Here is an 18,514-nt window from a genome sequence, read left to right as displayed (position 1 = left end):
TCTTATTCTCATAGATCAACTTGAATTATAACTTCATTATGTTTTAGATAGAAATCATCTTTGTAATTTATAAACGAGGTTTATAATTAATAATGTTGTGTATAAATAAAGCGATAACTGTGAGTTATTGATTGGTGTGAGACGTACTATTTGAAGATGATGTGAACAAATCCCTTTGCAAATAGGCCAAATAGGCTAATAGATTGACTGGGGTCAAACCACTTCACAAACCTAAAACCAGAAAGGAGGTATAAAGTAAAAGAAGTTACAGTCCATCACACCTCACTTTCCAATGAAAACCACAACCCACATGATCTCGCTTGGGATATTGAAACGTTGAAAGATCACAAAACCCCTCTCAAAAGAAGATTTTCCCTATGCCCCATTTCCTACCCTCATTTCCCAATTCACTCCCAACAAAGCCGATCGATTTCTCTCTCACTCTCTTTCTCAATGAACCCCACACACAAGTAGCCTCCACACACACCTACATTAGTAAATAGTAGTGATCGTAGATGTTCAATCATGTTTTGACACGTGTAAGGCCTAGACCAAAACACTTGATCATCAGCCAGGGCACCCCTTTGCTGGCAGTCGTGCACCAACATGTGCCACCCATAAGGCCCCCAGCCCTTTAAAACCAACCCCAAATTATTGAACTTGGTGAAGGAGAAGGGGAGAGGGATGGGAGAGGGGGCCCTAAATGATGGATCCCAAAAGGGCAAAGTACAGAGTGAGGTGCAATTATTCATGCCATGAATTTCATCCTAAGCAACTCATGAGCAAAAAAATTCCCCCATCACCTCATCTCTCCCATCCCACAAATCAAAAAGATTTCCGTATAGAAAAAAGAGATAAAGAAAAAGCTCTCTACTATATAATAAAACCATCATTTGGTACAATTTTCTTTTAGGTCACTGATACTGATTCCCATTCTCTCATAGCTAGAGAGCTCTCTCTCTCTCTCATAGGCAAAAAAAAACAAAAGGGTTAATTAAAGAGACTTTTCTTTCTCATTCTCTTTCATTCCCTACTTCTTCCTTTCTTCCCCTCCTCTCTCTCTCTCTTTCTCTCTCTCTCTCTATGAGAGAGACCTTTGGAGAAAGAGAAATCAGTAGGAAGAAGCAGCAGCCATGAAAAACACCATCAGGTGCTGCATCTCTTGCATTCTGCCATGTGGAGCTCTGGATGTGATTAGAGTCGTACACTGTAATGGCAAAGTCGAAGAGATCAGCGGCACAATCCGGGCCAGCGAGATCATGAAGGCCTACCCTAAGCACGTCCTCAAGAAGCCCTCCTCATCGCCGTCCGATCACAACGGTGTCGTCCCCAAGATCGTGATTGTTCCACCCGATGCTGAGCTGCAACGCGGCAAGATTTACTTCCTCATGCCAGTGCCTGCTGCTTCTAAGACATCCGAAAAGACATCAGCGAAGACAAGATCGTCGGCAAAGAAGAAAAGGGTTAAGGACACAGAGACCAACACCACCAACAACAACAACAACGTTGTGATGAACAGCATCGCCATGACCAACCTCTTGATATCTGATCAGTACTTGAGCGAAATACTGTCGGAGAAGCATTCGTCTCAGAGGGATCGGCGGCGAGGACGTGTTGGGGTGTGGAGGCCTCATTTAGAGAGCATATGTGAGTCACCAAGTGATGTGTAATATTGTCGGCTTCTTCTTTTCGTCATCTTCTTCTTAGTTCTCATCATTCATTTTGAAGGTTCATATGGCCAATAGGGTTGCTGCCTATTATTCTTTCTTTCTACCTCTTTTCCTTTGTTTTTCCCTTTTTTTTCTTCTTCTGTTTTTTGTATATATAGGAAGGAACTAATAGAGAAAGAAGAAATAATATGCAACAAGGTCTACTATGAGTCTATGAGGGTGTTAATTATTGTTTTTATTTTGTGGTGGGTTCGCAGGAAAAATATATATATTTGAAGGCCATAATTGGGTCATAGTTCAGTGAGGTGTGTGTGTTTGTGTTTTAATTGTTTCATGCAATGATTTAATTTTGTAATGTTGGAGAGGGGAAAAGATGAAGAAACTTGTTATGGGTTTTGGTTTTGCTTAGTTTTTCTTCCTTTTCTGTGGATGAAGGAGTTCATTATCCAAGGGAAAAGCTTTTGAGAGAGAAACCAGTTCTCGATGTTATCACATACATGGAATGAAATTTGAAGTTACAAATAAGGTGATTGTGATATGACTATTGAAGTGCCATTGCAATATATTATCTAATAATTTACCTTTATGTCATTCAATTTCGTCAAGAAAATTAAAATGAAATTCGCACAAGTGTCGGTAGTCCTTTTGTATTGCCAATATTAGTGTAATGATTATTCCATATCTCCCATTATTGGGAAGTGTTAATATTGCATAAATCTTATGTGGTGAAAATTAACCACGATAATAAAATGTTATAGGCACATCTATCTCTCGTATTTACTGATTATGTTATTAATCACATCTTTTGACATACACAAGACGTGTTAAGTTTAATAATAAAGTTAGATACACTTCTGATAAAGTATGATAGCACTTTTGATGGGAAAGACATCATCCAAACTCATCATCGCTTTTTTTTTTTTCCTTTCTTTTTTCTTTCCAGATATATTAAAGTTAGGATGAATATATTTGTTAATATGATGATCAAAGTCACATTGAGGTGGATGGAAAATGATAGTCCCCACACAAAGTTTTTTTCCACCATGTATAGGATAATGCAAATCTAGCTTGCACTAGCTAAGAAGTGGGTATATGGCATGTCTTTAAGCATTGTTCTCTTAGAGAATGATTAATTAGATATAGATGGTGCCAAGGGCATCCTGTAAAGGTAATCACAGTAGGGTTTGACCCTTTTTTTTTTCACATTGGCTGGTGGCAGATGGCTGAGCCTTTGATGAGCAAACCCATGTTCTGATTCCCCTCTTATGAATTTTCTTGACACTTGACAGTCCCACCATCTGGGGCCAACACATAAAAAAGGTGTGACAGAGTTCAGATATGATTGAAATGTTATCTCATCCAGTGGTTCATCCATTGGCACGTGTCAGATAGCAGTAGGTTAATCAATTGCACTCATATACATCACAACAATATATAATACGCACCATACATAAATCAGGAACTTATATAGCCCGAGGTCATGAATTCGAATTTCTCTTCTCTGATATTGTTGGTATATAAAAAACTTTAATCAAAATTCAATATAATACTAGACTATGGTCGAATAACGCTGATTGAAGTACTACCAAATTTACTATTTTTGTGGGGAGATTGAGAGAGTGTGTCATGGAAGAAGTGATCACTCACTCTTTTTGCACCAACCTAACTTCCTGGACCTTAGTACATGTTTTGAGATTTTAAAGCAAAATTATTGAAGGGAAGGTACATGACTTAAATGTGAAGATATATGGTTGAAAAAAAATCTTCTGATACTGTACTTGTTAGGGAGAAAAATAGAATAATAAATCTGACAAAGACCTATAAAACCATATCAGCTAAATAAGAAAATCAAACCTATCATTTGGAGTTGATTATACATGGCAAGATGATTTAAACAACTAATTTTAAATATAAATAAAAAAAAAATTGCTACCAGAAGAAGCTACAAAAGCTACCAACTTTCTAAAACTCAATTCTTAAATTAATGTGGGCCATTTCTCAAAATAATAATAATAATGTGGACCATATAGCAATAGGCCCATACCCATAAACCAGAAGATCATAAAGAATAAAGAAAATGATATTTTAGTATTCTTTTATTGTTGCAGAATAATATATAGAAATGGGGAAAATGCACAAAATGCAATTCTTTCCTCTTCCTCTTATTGAAGCGGCGCCTCTCACACTTTTCATCGATTACAATATAAGAAAAAACAAAAGGGCCGGTCACTTTCTCCACCTTTACTTCCATTTCTTTATGACATTTTGTATTTATTTCCTTGCATTTTTATTGTTGTATTCGTTTGGCAGTGCTTTTTTGGGTAAATACTACGAGGTGTCTCCACACACGAAAGGTGGGATCAATTCCTGCTCAGAGTTCGACTTGTCTTTCGTCACAAAATGCTTCCAACGGGTTTTGAATCCTTGTCATTGAGGCACCAAGTAGCTCGTCAGCTGAAGGTGGCAGTTTGTCAACAGCACCACATCTTGTGGTTGTTTGGGAGTGCTTTTGTAAGGGATAAAAGCTCTTTCAGCCAACCACAAGCGTATCTGATAGTATTTGACAAAAAAGTTTAAAAGCTCTTTTTAGAGAAACACCTAACATGTGCTTTTCCAAAAAGCATTTTGATTTCTTATGAAGATTTCAATATTTTTATAATAAAAGCACTTTTACTAGAAACACTTATGAGCATAAATACTTCTTAGAGAAACAGTCTCAAATTAACTCTTATTTTCTTGATATACCCATTGCATACAAACAAAGCATTAGTACCCAGTGTGTAGGAAAATTATTTTTGTGTGTTTTAATTTTTCTTTTTGTAATGTTCATATATTTGACACGTGGACACATACAATTCGTTGGATCTTGTTGTCTGCAAAACTCCGACTTTACATGTGGCAGATTTCACCAACTCTGCTCCGGCAGGGACATTAAAGCTTTGCTTGGTGTGAGTGTGTCATTTTGAGTTACGAAAATGCATGAGCTTGTTTATTTATTAAGAAGAAAGATTCTTTTGTCATTATTATTATTTTTTTAAAAAATGCAATCTTATTTTACACTACTAAGAAATTTCTTATTCGGAAGAAGTTCATATAAAACTACTATCCCATAAGCATATTACGAAGCTTCTTAAGAAGTGTGAATAACGTTTCTCTTAAAAAAAAAAACAACAACAAAAATAATATTCACTTTCATACAACACAAAATATAAAATAATCTGGAGAAAGTAGCAAGTAAAGTTTGAAGGCCTTTTTTTGTGTGACCAAAGTGTTACAAACCATAGCATGACGCTATGTGTTTTATATAGCTTCAAGAACATACCTTCTTTTTTTTTTGGGATAGTTGAGAGCCGAAGAGTCTCTAGGACAACTACCTCTCTTGGGTCAAAATTGTTAGATGTAATGGGGTTCATATAAATATTATTGTGTTTGCAACAATCACGTGATAAAAGATGCAGAGACAACTGAGTATGAAACATGTTACATGCAAATTCTTCTCTTCTTTTGAGCTTTGAAAGATTTATACCCCACATTATAATGTTTTGAAACTTACCACACGATATTGTGGATTTAGTATGGTTTTCCATGTAATTAGGTCATGTGATAGGCATGACATGGGAAGAAGCCTCCATTTTAGACTCTAGTCTAACATATGGTTTTTGTTAGGTATTTTCTTCCCTAAAAGTTGGTAGAAAGTTGATATAACTTGTCCCGCACTTACAATGTAGGTTGTAAGAACTTCTTATAACTCTTGTGCTTTTGAAGTTGGGCACGCAACTTTCCATGTTACTTTGACAATGAGCCAATTATATGACTCGTCTTTCATCTCATTGAAATTATATGGTTTGGTTTATATGATGTATAGACAACAAGTTGCCACTTTAAGAAATCAAATTTTTTACTAAAATAGAGATAAATAACAAACTTGAGTGAATAATTTCAAGCATATAAGATCCGATTGATTTAAATTTGAGTTGTAATGAATTAAAGAGGAGTTTAGAGAGCAAAAAAATAATAAAAATAAAAGATTTGGCTTAATTTGATTTGATAATTAACAAACAATACGAGATATTCCTCGAACTTATCCAAATGGATTGTTGTACATAAAAAGGCAAAAAAAAAAAAAAAAAGGTTCATAGCAAAAGAGATTTGTTAGTGAGTGTTATTGTCGAGTACGGTAAAAATAATAATCCGATAAGGCGGGCGGAGAGTAATGCGATGGGAAACGGACCGAGCCGAGCCGGTAAAATCGAAGCCACTAAAGCCTTAATGACATCGACAAGACCTCACGCGCTCATCCCGGCGACCTTCCTCCTACACTCGCGGCTCATGCGGCCGGCGCTCTCCCCCCACCGACGCGACCCCTTTACTCCCTAACTACACCCACTCTCTCTCTATTCCCACCCACGCGGACAAACCCCCACCCCCCAATTTCCAACCCCCAACCAAACACTTTCCGTTCCCGACGATGGGTGACCTAACGGACCCCCAAATGACGCCGTCCCATGCCACCGCCACCACCCCCTCCTCCAACCCTCGCCCCATGCCCGTCCGCGAAGACTGCTGGAGCGAAGACGCTACCTCCACTCTCGTCGACGCCTGGGGCCGCCGTTACCTCGAGCTCAACCGCGGGTGCCTCCGTCAGAAGGACTGGCAGGAGGTCGCTGACGCCGTCAACGCCCTTCACGGCCACACCAAGAAGACCCACCGCACCGACGTCCAGTGCAAGAACCGCATCGACACCATCAAGAAGAAGTACAAGTTCGAGATGAATAGGGTTTCGTCCTCCAACGGAGCCCTAACCTCTTCTTGGCCTTTCTTCGAGAGGCTCGACGCTCTCATCGGATCTAACTACAAGAAGCCGTCTCCTTCGCCCCCGGTCGCTGTTCCGTTGCCTTTGGGGTATCGGAAGACGCCGCCTCCGGCGACCGTTGTGACGGCCGTGGCGCTGCCGCAGAAGCGGTCTGCGTCGTCTGCGGCGGTCGACGAGGGTTTCTTCAGGATGAATTACTCGGCTGTGGCTGCGGCGGCAGCGGCAGAGGCTGAGGATGATGACGACGAGGACGAGGATGAGGACGACGAGGGGAACTACGAGGTTGATGAGGAGGTTGAGATGGAGAGGGAGAGAGATAGCGGAGGCGAGATTGGAGGTGGAGGAGGAGGAGGAGGAGAAGGGTTGAAGAGATTGGCGAGAGCGATTGAGAGGTTCGGGGAGGTGTATCAGAGAGTGGAGGCCGAAAAGTTGAGGCAGATGGTGGACTTGGAGAAGCAGAGGATGCAATTCGCCAATGATTTGGAGGTGCAGAGGATGAATATGTTCATGGACACGCAGGTCCAGCTCGAGCGGATCAAGCACGGCAAGCGATCCGGCTCTAATGGTGAGGCAAATCTTTCCTCTTTCTTGTGTGTGTTTGGTTTGAGTTTGTAAAATATATTCACTTAAAATGATGATTGGATAGAGTTGTGGTTTGATGGATGCTTTTATGTCTTTGTGGTCTGGAGTTTTTGGTTTGTGCTTGTATAATCTTTTGGCTTAAATTGATTGGATGGTCTGATAGATGTTTTATTGTTTGTGGTAGTAAGGGGAATACCTACTTAATTGTTTGAAAAAGCTGTTGTGGAGATTCTTGATATACCTTGGGTTTGAAGCATCTGTTAATTCTGGAGATCCACACTCACCCCACCCTGATTGAGAAATTAAAATTAGGGTTCTTAATTGGAACTCTGAACTATGCTTTGGCAATGTAGTAAAATCAATCATTGAAGTTGTATTGCATACGTTAATTGGAAACTATTTGCTCGTCTCTACTGCCAAAATTTCAGCTCCCTGTTTGTATTGGTTATAAGCTATAACACGAAGGCCATCGCTATTGTGTGATTCCTAGACTTTTATGCATTTTACCTATCTGGCTAGGTATTCTTAGCATGATTTAAGAGGGTTAATTTTTGTTAAATGGCTTTCATACGTTAGGAACTTGGTGGGTTTGAGTTGCTAAAGCTCCTGTCATGCAATTCATGTATCTGAACAATGTTTCAGAGATATGGAGAACTCTGAATTATTTGGAGGAATTCAAAGCTTTGGTCGGGCTTAACTTAACCTGAACTAAGTTTTAATTTCGAGAATAATTGATGATGGCAAACATATGTAACCTATGGAGGCTAGGTCGGGTTGGCTAGGGGTCCGGGGTGGGTTTAGCTTGTTCATGGAGCGAGCTGGTGTTCAATCTGCCTTTTGCTTACCTTTGTGAGCCAGTTAAAATCCTCTTCTCACAACTTTTTTATCTCATGGATAACCATTTCTACCTTGAATTTTCATGCATTTTGAAGCATTCTGGTGCTCATCACCAGCTGGTTGAAGTGTGGATGGTTTTAGAAACCTGTTGGTTTCATGCTGTATCAAATATCTGATAATTATGACACGCCAAAATAATTCTTGTATTGTCTGTTCCATAAACTTTTCCCAATTCTAAATTGTTCGAGTAAAGTAACATGCTTGGTTTCCTTCTACTGCATGCTTCTCTTACATCATCTTGCATTTACAATATAATTGTTGAATTTCAACAAACACAACTTATTTTTACCCTGTTGTTGTCTATAGCTTTTATGCATGGATGTGAACGTTTGTAAAGTTGAGCTCTGAGAGTTTTATATAGAGTTCTATCAATTCGTAGAACAGAAGGAACAGAAACATATCCTGGTAAATCTTTTCAGATTTAAGTTTTTTATTCCATTAATGTCTCAGCCCTCTCCCTCCCTCTTTGTGTGTGCTGGTTGGGATTGCTATCTTATTGCTCTGTTCAAAATTTTATGATACTCACTCACAACTTTTGGGTTTAGAGAATGTCAAGCATCAGTTCCCTGGGAATCTAAGTTCATGGCCTTTACTAACGTTCACTAAATCATCTTGCTAGGTTGGTAACATTAACAGTGGAGTGATATGTTTTCCACGAGGGTAGCCGGTGAATAAATTATATCGTTGTAATGTGCAGTTCTAGTGATGTTCTTAACTAATTATGGATGAGGAATTAGTGCTTTCGCTAACAGTGGTAGTTTCAATAAACAAGTCTTAAACTGCAGGCATTGGACACCATAAACAGAAATCCATTTTTTCAATAAAAAGACGTAAAGTACTTGAGTTAGACATGATTTGACATTGAAATGGGTGACTCATAGCGTATGTTTTGGATGTGGTTTCAGGGCTTATTGATAGCAAAAGATGAAGATTCCCATTAAAGTTCTGAGTTAGATGCTTTCTGATCTTTCTTGTATTGCTTGAAGTAAATTTGTCGTGCTTGTGATTGTGGTTTTGAGTCACCTGAGTTTCTCGTGGCGTGTTGGCATTTCTTGAATCAGAGTTTTATTGCAAATTTGATTTCTAAGAATGGTTTTGTGGGTTCTCGTGTTGCAGATATTTATATGCGGGGAGAGCTTTAATGGTAGGACTTCCATGGGAAGCATAATGTAGTATCTTCTTGATTATCCTACAAAGTACATATTGTTGCAGCTGATACTGGACCTAGAGAAACCACTGGCACAACAGTCCCAAGTTTTCTTTTTCCTTTCTTTTCTTTTTTCATCTTGGTTTTTTCTTTCTAAATTATTATTATTTTGGGAACAAGTTTAATCGGCTTGGCGGCTTAGATTTTGGTCCAATGAATTTGGTTTTGGCTGTATTAGCTTTTTAGTTTGAACGCCACAAATCTAATTTTTTCTTGCAATACATAAAAGTAGGTAACTTCTCTCTTTGTACTTTGGTAGACGTGGTCCTCTTGTCTTGTGCCTTTTCTTGTTTGCTTTCTCTGGCTAGTAGCAGGCCTAGTTTGTTTACTCTCTTTTGCCTCCTGGCCTGCTCCTTCTCTACTATAAACCACTTCTTATTGACATTTAAAATTGGGGTATAATGCGAATAGGGTATAGCCTAATGGAAAATGACATTTCATTTGCGGACGGGTGGAGTGGTGTAACACATTAGTAGTGTGTGTGAGAAATATAAAATAAAAATAATAAAATTGGGCAGATAACATGCATTTTCAAAGTCTTGCATTTATTATTAAAGTATTGTTAAATGAACTCTAAAATTAACTGAATACATTATACTGTAAAACTATTTATTAAATTACTAATTTACTATAAAAAAGAAATATATATAAAACAAATGTAATTTTAATAATTACACCTTACATCACAACCATGTAATTGGGAATATGCATTTTTGTTTGTTTTTTGGACCTGCCATTGTTTGCAATGATGAGTACGTAAACATTTTTCAGGTGTTGGGTTACCCTAGCCAACCCATTGGTCTCTTTATAAGACCATCCATAATCTTTCGATCCGATTCCAATGGTGAAGATCTTGAAGGTTGTGCAGGTGCATGCCTTTATGACAGGTAGACTCCCATACAACGCTCCCAGGCAATAAGCTTTCATCAATAGATGATCAACTAATTGTAAACTAATCATTACACTCAGCCATCGTGTTTCCTACCCTCTTCGGTTTGGTCGTTGAGAAAGCTCGTCCCGAGTGCAAGCAGTTCGCCAAAGCGCGTAAGCATTTTCAGAACTAATTTAAGAAATTGAAGACGAAAACCGTTTGATATTAAATCAATCTCCAATTTAAGTGAATTTTTCTTTTTGATTGTAAAGATAGATAAATTGTAGTTTAAGAAATCAACGGTTATGATTATGATATATGCACAGCTATGATTCGTGAATCACAACTAGTATAAATAAGGAAGTGTACTTAGAAGTGCACTCAAGTATTATATCCGTGAAGATATTGCCATGTCGATTAATCTAGTCTTTTTATTTTTTACTTTATTAATTCTTAATTAAGATTAAATTTTGGACCTATTTAAAGAGAAGAAAAATACGATTTAAAATCTATCTTATAACCTAATAATCTCCTAATCAAAATACTAAACTTTTAACATGTCAACTATCAATTTAGCCCTTAATTATACGAAGCTCAAATTCCATGGTCCATAGTAGTTTGATTTTAATTTTTTTTATTTTTGTGTGAAAATTTGGTCTTTTTTTTAAAATAATTTGCTAGATAGCGTGAAAGTAGCAAATAAATAATGATGTGTTCAAATTGGATTTAACACACATCACAACCCATATCATCACTAAGGCCCAAAAATTGAATCATTCTGTGCCTGGTTAATACGTTAATATAGATGAGTAATTCAAAGTATATAGATGATGAAATCAAAGTCAGTCGTCTATCAGTTATGGAGTTGAGAGTCACCTTTGTTGCTTCTTTTGTCTCCTACGGTTATGCTAAGATATATTAAAATGTGCATTCAACCTATATTTCCCCTTTTCTATTGTACAGATGCCTATTCATTTCTGCGTAAAGCTCCCCCTTTCCTTTCTTCAATAGTAGTTTATGAAATGATTAAGATCGAAGAGGATCCAGGACTTGTAATGGATCACTTGTTCATTTCCTTAAAATAAATAAAAAATAAACTCGCAATACCGAACCCATTCCATATCAATTCTAAAATGAATTCAGCTAATCTTCTTATACCAATTAGCAAATAAATAAGGGAGTCAAATTATAAAAATACCCTATATAAAATGGATAGAAACACACCCAAAGCTCATTTTAACAAAAAAGCTTTTAACTTCTTATAAATTACAAAACTGCTCAATCAACCCCAAAATCTCATAAAAATACCCAAAGCACTCAATAGGGCATCAAAGTAATTTAATAATCAATATTAAATTTAATAAGGCTAGCTATCATTTTTTGGGTTTTTTTTGGGTTTGTTTAAGGAATTCAATTGTGTAGGGTTTATTTATAATATTAGTGCTAGAAATGGGTATATCACTAAATATCTCAATAAATAATTATTAACTGCCCAAAAAATTGAATTATTGTGTGCCTTAAGTCAGAAAATCTTCGAAGGCACGTAGAAAGACAGGTCCCCTTCTAGTACTATGAGGAAAATGACAGCTCACAACGAGTTTGTCTATAAAATCCCAGATGCTCATTGAATGTCTTGTGCCCATCAAAGACTAAATATATTTCCATAGAATACGTACCATTTGTGCTTATTTACTATTTACCATGGCTCTCTCTCACAAATCAAGGCCAATACTTCTGCTTAGCTTTTCTTTTCATTTTGGCCATTTGCTCCTCTCAAGCGTCGTCTCGCCAAATTTATGATGAGAAAACCATGTTGGCGAGACATGAAGACTCTGGGTCAGTTTTTTTTATAAGGATGCATAAGAGAAAGAGAGGCGATTTGTGATATTCAAGGCCAACTTGGAGTTCATTGAGGCTTTTTTTTTTTTTTTTTTTGGATGAAATGGGGGGGACAAACCCCAAAGAACAACTAGACTTTGTCAAGGGGAATCTGACGGGCCCGACGGACCCCTAGCAAGTGATCAACCAGTACATCACTAGCCCCCACAGGGGTATTTTTTGAAAAGCAAATGCCCAAATCAAGATTGTAGCTCCATCTTGCAAGACAGCAAGATAATTCTTCTCCATGTATGTTGAATCTGATAGTTCTCAAAATTCCTTAGAAGAGTACCGCAGCTATGCAGCAAGCCAGCCAGAGGACGGAAACGATAGGCTACAGGTTGTTGGATAAGCTGAACACAAAGTGCGGAGTCCATTTCAATGATGAGCCTGTTGACACCTTTATCCAAAGCCATTTTGAGACCAAAAAATAGACCCCATAACTCAACTTCAAGAACTTGGCCATTTCCCAAATTCACAGCAAAACCCTTAATCCAATTTCCAAAGGAGTCGCGGAGGACACCTCCAGCTCCAATATTACCAGATGCAGGTTTACAAGATCCATCCACATTCAACTTGAAAATTCCAGTAGTAGGAGATTCCCACCACGTCAAAAAAATCTGCACTCTCTCCAGCTATAATATCACCACAAGAAGCATTACTCCATTCAGAAAGAGCTGATAAGATAAGTTGCCTTGGGTTGAAGGGCGTCACCTCCTCAACGGTAAAAATAGATTGGTTTCTCCATTTCCATAGGTACCAACAGATGAAAACAAACACAGAGCACCAAGAGGTACTGCCAGACCAACTAGCCTTGGAAAGAATATTATTCTTTAACCAAGGTTGGAAGTCAGTACAAATGAATTTGCAGACCTCAGTACAAATAAAGATTCTTTTAACAAACACATGGGCCAGAACCTCACTCTAAGCTTAAATGAATTTGCAGATCTAACCAATGAGGAGTTTCGGGAAATTCGTAATGATTACACAAAACGATCCTCATAATTGATCGTGTCCAATTCCATGAAAGCTACAAGTTTTGGATATGGAAATGTCACTGATGCGCCACCTTCTGTGGATTGGAGAGAAAAGGGTGCAGTGACGCCTATCAAGGACCAAGGCAAATGTGGTAAGTATTAAACAAGTTGTTAAATGATGACGCATTCACAGTTTCATAACATAACATGTTATTGAATTGATGATGCATGTTGTTTCAATTTTATAGGATGTTGTTGGGAGTTCTCAGTCGTGGCAGCCACAGAAAGGGTTAACCAGCTCAGAACCGGAAACTTAATCCCACCATCAGAGCAAGAGCTTGTGGATTGTGACACTGCTGGTCAAGATCATGGTTGTGAAGGTGATCTAATGGAGGACGCTTTCCAATTCATCCAACACAACAAAGGCCTGACAACTGAAACTAATTACCCCTACCAGGGTGTAGATGGAACTAGTTGCAACACTCAGAAGGCTGCATCCCAAACAGTGTCCATAAACGAGTATGAGGATGTGCCTAAAAACGTTGAAAATGCTATGTTGCAAGCCGTCGCCAACCAACCAAATTTCGGTTGCCATTGACGCAAGTGGCTCTACATTCCAGTTTTATTCAAGTGGTGTGTTCACTGGAACATGCAGTACAAACTTAGACCATGGTGTTACCGCAGTTGATACGGGACTAGTAGTAATGGGACTAAGTATTGGCTGGTGAATAATTCTTGGGGCACAGGATGGGGGGAGAGTGGATATGTGAGGATGCAAAGGGGCATTCCTGCCAAGGAAGGACTCTGTGGCATTGCAATGGAAGCTTCTTATCCAACCGCATGATTAATTAAAATACTATATGTCATAATATAGTGTGGTGTAAAATATGTATACTTGAATAATATAGAAAGAAGCAAGCTATGAGATGCTATATATCCTTCCAATTTGAAATCCATGCCTCGAAAGATAGAAACAATTAACCCATGATGGTGACGTGGATTTGCTCTTAAAATCTCACGCAATTAATTAGCAGCTATAGCTATGAGGTTAACATGTTTTCATTACTATTGCAAGGTTAAATCAAGTTGGTTTAAGAGAGCATTTTTGCTCACCACTATTCTCAACACTTGACATGTGTTCATGAGCATAACCATGGTTCTATAAATATATAAAGTAAAGAGTTAATTATGGTTATGCTAATGAACATGTGTCAAGGGTTGAGGCGGATGATGGGGTACACCTTAGGTTAAAGTGGTGAACAAAAATATTTCCTTAAAGTAATCAAATTCATGTCACTGTACAAGGTAAAACTATGAAACAACGTCATTACACTTGTTCATGGGTGGCATGGGTTGGAAACACGTAATTAACCATATATATAACATCAATTTACAACTTAATTATACTTATTCTTAAAGCCATTTCTGATCGGACATTTGTGGAGAAATTAATTTCTCAGGCAAGTAAATGGCAGCAGAAGAAGACTGGAAAATTTAGGTGCCAGCAAAAGAGAAAAACTCTCTCGCACGTACCTGGTTTATGGAAGCTAGCTGTAACAGGAGATCTAGACATAACTTAATTTGAAAAAGTCTAGGATATGTAACTAGAGCTTACAAAGGTGGTGTTGTTGATTGGCTACAACTTCAAATACAAACCGTTGAGCTAGCTTGCTGTGCGAGTATATAAAGATTATTTAGGACTAGCTAGGCTCATCATAATTAACATATATATATATAATTACTATATTTTTTTAGAGAGGGGGAAATACGATATTATGATGAAGAGACAGTCTTTTTGCCAATTAAAATCCACCATTTATATATCCTGCATCCAGATTATCTTTTGCGTGATCCTGCAATAAACATAAAAAAATACACCAATCTAGTTAAAATTCATAACAAATTTAAAGATTTTCACATCTTAATTAAAGGGAATTCATTGTTCCTATAGCTTGTGCTTCCTATACACACACAAGTTCCATGAAACAATTGACAATGTGACATTAACATTATCATATAACATTTTCAATTCGTTCAAGCATTCAAGTAAAGAAAAGAGTATACACGTATACAGAAATTGTTAATGTTTAAATTTGACTCAATGAATTAAGACCGTAAAAACGACACATTCACATCATCATGACACACACTCAAGTCAGGCTATGTCCATAATATACAATTAAAGAACTGAATGACATGAATCGACAAGTACGGCATATATATGAAAGCTACAAGCCCTACATGCTACATCTGTCCTATTTTTGGGTCAACTGTTCCTTATTCTCTTTGATAGTACAATCATGTTTACATCTTAGGATCCTATCGGGGATATTAACCGCTGAAAGGAAATAATCAATTCCCAATAAGCCTTAACCAAGATACAAGCCTCATATATATATATCTTAACAAATCTTTCTAGTTCTTAAAGGTTATAGCATCCATATCTCTCTCTCTCTCTCTCTCTCTCTCTCTCTCTATATATATATATATATAAATATTGGATGGAAGAAGTCGCATGGCCAGCGCAAGCAACTCAAGTATTGGTGTACAGCAAGTCAATATATAAATAACTAATAACTTTCAAAGAATCAAACTTAAAAACTAGAAATTCCGTGCGTACAAATTATATACAATTATCCCACATCAAATAAGCTATCAGCAGCTACTTGAGTGACATAAATAGTTACGGTTAGGTTAAAAACAATATTGTTAACAATGCATGTATTCAATCGAAAATTAATTGGAATCGAGTGAGGAGGTTCAAAATCTATTTAAGCATTAAAGCAAAGTTGTCATTCTTCAATGTGGGATACTCTCAACAAATGTCAATGTAATTTGATCGTGAAAAAAATAAAAATAAAAACAATTATTCTTTTCTTGTGAATTGAAGTTGTTGAAAAGTGTGATGACATGAAAAGATTTATGGTGTTTGAGGCTATGAAGCAAGACATGTAATGATTTGAATAAAAAATATGACTGGTTTTATATTTTCTTTGTACAACAAGATGAGCATCTCCAAGGGTTAGCTAAAGGATCGAAGGAGTCTTGTAACTTTAATTTGAAGATAATTTATCTCTACATTATCTTAATTACTCTTAAAATATAGCTCAACCTCTAAGAACTCCTACTTGAGGGGTTTTGAACCGGAAAAGGATGTCTTTCTCTTCAAGAGTGGTCGATGTCAATTAGCTTTTCATTTGATCATGATTAATTCATTTTGTCTACCTCCAAATTCTAGTTTCCAGTGTTCATTGTTCAAGATGGACACACAATCTATAGCTAACTATAAGTACCAAAGCCATGCATGTATGCAGTCAAATATTGTAGAAGACTAAAAAAAGTTAAATATGCAAGCTAGCTACTTGATTTTATAAAATGACATAGAGTCCTAATCGTATGGAGTACAATTAGATGAAAATAAAGCAAACACACTTTAGAGGCCTAACTGATTACAATACGCGAAAATAACTCACAACGATCTTACGCATTAGCAATGTGAGAAAGGCAATGAATTGTTTAACAACTAAACAAATGGTATGTCAACAAAGTGAAACATATGCATATAAATTCCATATGGTTTTGGATCCACCACAAGAAAAGTATTATAATATAAACTTGCATGCATCCACAAATATATAAACAAAATAGATATCGATTGGGGAGAATCTTACTGTTTTTTCTAATAATAATGAGAAATATATCAGTATCAGCGATGTACGTACGCTAATTCTCACGTCCTGAGTATATACAACTCATGCAACGTACGTATATAGATATATGGTCACCCATGGGGAGCAGCTAGATCGCACAGAATCACAACAAATGAAAAGTACACAAGCAAGTGAGACATATTTAATTAGGACACAACAGAAACAGAGTTTTGTCTGATTGAGAGAGAGAGAGAGAGGGGGGGAGAGAGAGAAAGAGAGAATGTAATCATGCCTTCAAAATATTTATAGAGAGAGAGAGAGGGGCCATAGCATTACCTACCTACAAAACTATTTAGCTTTTTTTATCACTCACTACTCTATTAGCTAGTCAATTATGCTAGAGCTTGAAGATGATTTTGAAATCGATCGGTTTTGCAAATTAGGGTTTTTTGTGGGTTTAGGGTTTTGTGATGGATTAATTGAGAGATCTCCGCGGCTACAGGTTTTAAATTGTAGTGGATGGTTAGATCATATAATTTTCAAATTAAAGTAGTACACCTCTTCCACTTTCCTTTCAGTTTGTTCAGCTCCAGTTTCAAGAATTGTTGAAAACCCATTTTAATTATCTCCTTTTAAAATCTGATTAATATGAAGCTGATCATGAATTATAGGTTTCTAATCAAAGCAGTAGAGCTATCATATGTATAGTACTTAAATAATTGGGTAGAAAATTAAAAAAAATTACCATCAATATCTTCAGAAGCCAAAGGAACTAATTTAAGAAGTGATCTGCTTCAAACCCTTATTAGCCTCGTCGTTAATTGCCTTAAGCTGACCGTTTCTCTTCTTCTTCTTCTTCTTGTATGGAATCCCTCTTGCCTTAGCCTGACACTCCTTCACTTCACGTAAGTAAACCCGAATAGCTCCATTCCCAAAAGGGTTCGTCTCAGGCGACCCTCCGTGCTCCTCGTACGCCGCACGGAGGCGGCCGATCAGCGCGTCCAGGCTGCCCCATGCCTGCTTAAGCGGGCACGTGCACGGGGCAGGAGGGTCAGGCTGCCCGAAGAAGACACACCCGTGTAAGTGAACCTTAGTCTTCCCGAACTGGTCCAAGTAGCGAAGGAAATCGAGGACATGGTTACAGTTGCATTGAGAGAGAGAGACTGGGGGTGTTTGGTTCTTCAAGTACTGGCCAAAAGTGTTCCAGTCTCGGCGTTTCTGAGACTCATATCGGCTAAGAGGTTGAGGTGCTTGTTGTTGATTGGGTCGGGAGGAGGAGGAGGAGCCCTCTATGGAGTTGGAATCTTTTCGTCGACTGTAATCATGATGAGGTGCAGACATGATTTGATGATATTTGTGGTGGTGGTGGCGGAATTCCTGTGTATTTTTGGCAAGAAATGGGGAAATGACAAGGGGGAAAATAAGAAAGGAGCAAAGGCAGAGAGAAAGAGAGATGTGGAAGAATGAATAGGTTATAGTGCAATGAGAAAAAGATGAAAATCACATCTTGATGAGGTCTATTGAGAGGACATGTCATGGGCCCTATATGAAGGTGCTTTATGTTCCTCTTTTTCTCTCCCCTTCTCCAAGACTCTCTCTCTCTCTCTCTCTCTCTCTCTCTCTCTCTCTCTCTCTCATTTTGATTTTGACACTATTAGCACTAACTATATTTTATTTATGCTAATGTAATCTATAGTGACATAGGGTACTACTCATCCAAAACAATTATAGAAAACAAATATTGCTAGTAATGCTAATATGTTATGCCATCACCCATGCAATGATTGCCATATTTTCATGTAGAATTCACACTGTAATTACATAGGATGGACCCGGTTAAATATATGTGCAAAAGGAAAAAGAGCTCTCCTCATTCATTAGTATTATAGATGCATTGTGAAAAAATACATATTATTTAAGACAACAATAGTGGTAGGTTAATTAGAATTTTATTAGTTTTCATCACAAA

The 18,514-nt window shown here is 37.5% G+C and overlaps 3 protein-coding genes and 1 pseudogene across 4 annotated transcripts; 3 read left to right on the top strand and 1 right to left on the bottom strand.

Moving 5' to 3' along the window:
* The first annotated feature begins 666 nt into the window (after positions 1-666).
* Positions 667-2,212, top strand: LOC117624722. Its single transcript, XM_034356139.1, has one exon. The coding sequence runs from the start codon at positions 1,134-1,136 to the stop codon at positions 1,668-1,670; it is 537 nt and encodes a 178-aa protein (XP_034212030.1). The 5' UTR covers positions 667-1,133; the 3' UTR covers positions 1,671-2,212.
* A 3,574-nt stretch (positions 2,213-5,786) lies between these two features.
* On the top strand, positions 5,787-9,422 carry LOC117625746 (trihelix transcription factor ASIL2-like). 2 transcript variants are annotated; one of them, XR_004585445.1, is made up of 3 exons: positions 5,793-7,048; positions 8,269-8,367; positions 9,079-9,422. XR_004585445.1 is itself a non-coding variant. In XM_034357287.1 (2 exons), the coding sequence occupies exons 1-2, from the start codon at positions 6,139-6,141 to the stop codon at positions 9,102-9,104; spliced, it is 936 nt and encodes a 311-aa protein (XP_034213178.1). In that variant the 5' UTR covers positions 5,787-6,138; the 3' UTR covers positions 9,105-9,422. The 2 variants fall into 2 exon arrangements, 1 of the variants encoding a protein (XP_034213178.1); XM_034357287.1 differs by lacking the exon at positions 8,269-8,367 and having other exon boundaries at positions 5,787-7,048.
* Positions 9,423-12,224: 2,802 nt separating this feature from the next.
* Positions 12,225-13,739, top strand: LOC117625154 (annotated as a pseudogene).
* Positions 13,740-14,248: 509 nt separating this feature from the next.
* LOC117625924 (protein LIGHT-DEPENDENT SHORT HYPOCOTYLS 10-like) lies at positions 14,249-18,055 on the bottom strand. The gene is made up of 2 exons (XM_034357516.1): positions 17,291-18,055; positions 14,249-14,748 (listed from the first exon to the last, which is right to left on the bottom strand). Exon 1 carries the CDS (start codon positions 17,884-17,886, stop codon positions 17,323-17,325), a length of 564 nt encoding a protein of 187 aa, XP_034213407.1. The 5' UTR covers positions 17,887-18,055; the 3' UTR covers positions 14,249-14,748; positions 17,291-17,322.
* Between the last annotated feature and the right edge of the window lie 459 nt (positions 18,056-18,514).

The sequence above is a fragment of the Prunus dulcis genome, chromosome 4, assembly GCF_902201215.1.
Source record: "Prunus dulcis chromosome 4, ALMONDv2, whole genome shotgun sequence".
Taxonomy (NCBI): Eukaryota; Viridiplantae; Streptophyta; class Magnoliopsida; order Rosales; family Rosaceae; genus Prunus; species Prunus dulcis.
The sequence above is the reverse complement of the archived record's forward strand: the minus strand, read 5'-3'. Positions and strand labels throughout refer to the sequence as shown.

Bases quoted from the DNA above. Each gene is read 5' to 3' on its own strand.
- LOC117625746 (XM_034357287.1), top strand. From the start codon at position 6,139: ATGGGTGACCTAACGGACCCCCAAATGACGCCGTCCCATGCCACCGCC. The intron at 7,049-9,078 runs GTGAGGCAAATC...CTCGTGTTGCAG, and splicing joins CAAGCGATCCGGCTCTAATG to ATATTTATATGCGGGGAGAG.
- LOC117625924 (XM_034357516.1), bottom strand. From the start codon at position 17,886: ATGTCTGCACCTCATCATGATTACAGTCGACGAAAAGATTCCAACTCC.
- LOC117624722 (XM_034356139.1), top strand. From the start codon at position 1,134: ATGAAAAACACCATCAGGTGCTGCATCTCTTGCATTCTGCCATGTGGA.